Genomic DNA, 4,135 nt, shown 5'->3' on the forward strand with positions numbered 1-4,135 from the left:
GTGTGGGTGGGTGCATGCGTGCGTGTGCAAAGTCCCTCACTTGCTTCCAGCCTCTCGAACCATGATTTGGAAGGTGTTCTGAGCTGACGTAAGCTAATGTTACTGTTCACTCTCATGCTGCAGAGAGGGAAACGCAGAGGTTACCCCTCACCCTTTAATTTGACCGTCTGCACCTCAGAGCCAAATGCTGCAATTCTCACACTGGTTCTTCTTTCCTTGCAGAACTCCAAGGCGGTTCAGGGTCTGACGGGCCTCCGTAACCTCGGCAACACGGTGAGTCCCTTCTGGTCCTTTCTCTCCCTCCACATCACTTGAGCGTATACGAACTTCAAATTGGATTAATAATCAGCCAGCGAAGTCTGGGAGTTGTATTTCTGCAAGGGGGGGAGGCTAAACAGGATCTTCTGTATGCTCACGGGACTACAGTTCCCAGGATTCCTTGTGGGCAGCTGTGGCCATTAAAGGGGTACAAAATGAAGATGTGTTTGTAGCATAGATGACGTTTGCCAGTCAAGCCTTCTATCACGGGGCACTGGGGCTGGGTTCCAGGACGCTCCGGTTAGCCCGTCCGGCGAGACTGAGGCCATCTTGGAGAAACGGTTGATGTGACTAAAACGCCTCAGGTGCTCACTGGTCTGGTTCCTGGAGATCCAGGGTGACGGGGTGTGTGTATTATGGATGAATTTCCCCCAGGACTGGTCCAGCACCTCCTCATGCGCCAGCTGTGGCCAAGCCATGTCACCCCCTGAGGGTCATGGCCCAGTTAGCGCAGTGGCAAACTAACTGGGCCTTCCTCCGTCAGGTAGGTTTGTGGTGCATGCTGAGGAAATTTTGACAGGTCTTTCCTCAGCCTCTGGGTTCCTCTTTGTGACGACAGTTCTGGGAATCCCCTGCCTTTAGTACACATTAAGCGCTGAAGGGTGTTGTGAAACCACCTCAGGAAACTGTCGTGTGGGAACCTCCCATCTCGCCCACCACCACCCAGTTCCGTTTCAGCCCTCCCAGAAGAGAAGTCTGAGCTGACAGAGAGATTTTCAGATCCTCTCAGGTGTCAGAAGGCAGGCGAGACTTTTGCAGAGTCCCAGAGGAGCTCTTCACAAGTCCATGTGGCGGCTACATGGTATCAGGAGCTGCGCATGAGTGACATGCTCCACAGAGATGATGGGACGCAGTGCAGGGAGTTATCAGCAAAAATCTTGTGCCATGTTGTGGTGGCTTTCTCGGAAACTGCTCATCATTACCCTTGCAAAGTAGGGATGGTGTGCAAGACTCGTGGAGCACGGAATGCAAAAGCCGCTGTGCATCCATGCGCTTGAGGTGTTGGTGGTTTATCTTGCACTCGGCATCCCATATCCGTAGTGAAACCTGAAATTTTTCTCAACCCTGTGGCCATAGCTGTAGTGCAAACTTTAATCTGTTTAATACCAGTTGAATTCTGGTGGCATAAGGATGCCAACCTGTCAGGTATGTTTTAATTGTATTTATATGAATTTTTACGTAAACCGCCCTGAGCCCGCCTCAGCCGGGAGGGCGGGGTATAAATCGAATTAAATAATTAATAAATAAATAAATAATGTTACCTGACAGGTATGTTACCTGTCCATTCTTCATGTTGTCAACAAACCAGGTGTCTTGAGCCTGGCAAAGCAGAGAAGGAAGATAATTTTTTTTTTAATGTCAACCCCATATTGTGATCTGGGTTCTGCCTCTGGCCCCATACATTTGTTCAGTGTTTTAACATCACAAGTTGGTAAATTTACCTCAGAGTTTGTCATTTGGTGAGGTAATGGAGAATTCTCAGTTGGAGACCCAAGGTCGTCTCATGGCATTGCAGCTCCCAGAGAAGGGGCAACATGTTAATTTATTTATTTGCTTTATTTATACCCTACTTTTCTCTCCCACGGGGACCCAAAGAGGCTTATGCTATTCTCTTCATTTTATCCTCACAACCATCTGCAAGGTAGGTTAGTCTCTGAGAAAGTGTGACCGGCCCAAGCTTCCACGGCATAGTGTGGATTCAAACCTAGGTTTTCCAAATTGTCCTCTTACCTCATTCTCCTCTCCTCCATTTTACCCTCACAACCACCCTGCAAGGTAGGTTAGGCTGAGGATGTGTGACTGGCCCAAGGTCACCCAGCAAGCTTCCGTAGCGGAATGGGGATTCGAACCTAGGTTTTCCAGATCTACGTTTTCTCTTACATTTCCTCTCCCCCATTTTTTCCTCACAACAACCCTGTGAGGCAGGTCAGGCTGAGAGTGTATGACTGGCCTAAGGTCACCCAGCAAGCTTCCATGGAGCGAGGATTCAAGCCTGGATCTCCTGGTCCAAGCCTCTAACACTGGGGTGTCGAACATAAGGCCTGGGGGCCAGAACCAGCCCATCCAGGGTTCTTATGTGGCCCGCGAGCAACTGGTGCGATGGAGGGAAGAGAAGACTGCTTGGGGAGGGGAGTGGGTGGAGCCACTCCACTTGTGGCTTCGGCATGGTGGAACAACCTCATGTACAGCAGTCAAGCAGTGTGGGAGCATCTGCCTAGTGCTGCACCACTGGCTCCCCAACCTGACCATGTGGGTTTTCCTCTGCACACACACACCCCCCCACAGCCCATGGGGCCTTGCAGTGAGGATACACCAACTCAGAGCTTATAAGCTGCTGTCCTTTATACCAGGGGTGTCAAACATGTGGCCCGGGGGCCGGATCAGGCCCCCCAGAGGGCTTCTATCAGGCCCGCAGTGGAACTGGCCGGCTTCTGCTGCTTCTTCCAGTTCTGCTGCTGCTGCGTCATCGTAGGTTTGCAGCATACAGATTCACACCTGAACAGCATACTCAAGATTGCAGCAGCACAGACATTTTGATGTAATCATTCAGAGCAAGAGGTGTCAGTTATCAGACACTGTTAGATAAAGTAAATATTGCAAGAGTGCTGATGTTTTAAGCATGTTTTTATTTTAAGTTTTAAAAAAACCAACCCTTTGTGTTTGTGTCCTTTATAAAATTTATATCTCCGCTACCTGGCATTACATTTTATGACACACATGGCCCGGCCCAACAAGATCTCCTTTATGTCAGATCCGGCCCTCATAACAAATGAGTTTGACACCCCTGCTTTATGCAGCTTACATCTCTGGTACTTGGCATTAAGTTTTATGACACACATGACCCAGCTTGACAAAGTGACATTTATGTCAGATCCGGCCCTCATAACAAATGAGTTTGACACCCTTGCTTCTAACACTACCCTGCATTGGCTGGAATGATCAGGTCGGTCTATAGGAGGGTTAGAGCAGGTAGAGAAAGAGGTACTTTTCTCCCTTTCTCACAATATAAGAACTCGTGGGCACTCCATGAAATTGCTGAGTGGTCGGGTTAGAACGGATAAAAGGAAGTCCTTCTTCACCCAAAGAGTGATTCACACTTGGAATTCACTGCCACAGGAGGTGGTGGCGGCTACAAGCATGGGCGGCTTCAAAAGGGAATTAGATAAGCATATGGAGCAGAGGTCCATCAGTGGCTATTAGCCACAAGGTATAGAGAGGGACTCTGGGGCAAGTGATGCTCTGTCATCTTGGTGCTTGGGGGGGTCAACAGTGGGAGGGCTTCTAATGTCCTGGCCCCACTGGTGGACCTCCTGATGGCACTGGTATTTCTGGCCACTGTGTGACAGAGTGTTGGACTGGATGGGCCTTTGGCCTGATCCAACATTGGCATCTCTTATGTTCTTATGAGGGTTGGGAGGGGGAGCGGGTTTTGCCACGACACCAGTGTTTGGTTCACTCAGTTCATTACTCACCCATCCAGATGCCTCGCCTCCCACACGTTGCTTTCCTCCTCTTCGTCACAGGCCTCTCAAAAGTCGAGGCATGGGGCCGATTTCCCTTAAAAGGCCTTCGCAGCAACAGAGGCCCACTCATGCACTCTCAAAATGCTTCAGACATACCTGCCTCGAGCTGTGGTCCAGCCGGCTTTCAGCCCACCGGAGGGCGAACCGGTCAGCCTGCTCCCAGCAACAGGACGCAGGGGCAAGCCTCCGCTGCCACTAGCAAGATGAGCTGTCCTTTGGCTGAGACCAGCTGTGGAGGTGGACAAATCGAAAGGAATTGTGTCCAGGATTTTAAAAATAGCTTATCGCTCGGA

The 4,135-nt window shown here is 50.2% G+C and overlaps 1 protein-coding gene across 1 annotated transcript in view; it reads left to right on the plus strand.

Annotated features, from left to right (window-relative positions):
• Positions 1 to 222: 222 nt before the first annotated feature.
• The window catches only part of USP2 (ubiquitin specific peptidase 2), a gene marked incomplete at its 5' end in the record, with an annotated part of 31,663 nt that continues 27,750 nt past the window's right edge, over positions 223 to 4,135 (plus strand). Inside the window, one exon of the mRNA XM_015426793.1 lies at positions 223 to 273. Coding sequence (XP_015282279.1) covers positions 223 to 273 — 51 coding nt within the window. The remainder of the gene's footprint in view (positions 274 to 4,135) is intronic.

Source organism: Gekko japonicus, unplaced genomic scaffold (genome assembly GCF_001447785.1).
Source record: "Gekko japonicus isolate JY-2015 unplaced genomic scaffold, Gekko_japonicus_V1.1 scaffold5562, whole genome shotgun sequence".
In the NCBI taxonomy this organism is placed as follows: Eukaryota; Metazoa; Chordata; class Lepidosauria; order Squamata; family Gekkonidae; genus Gekko; species Gekko japonicus.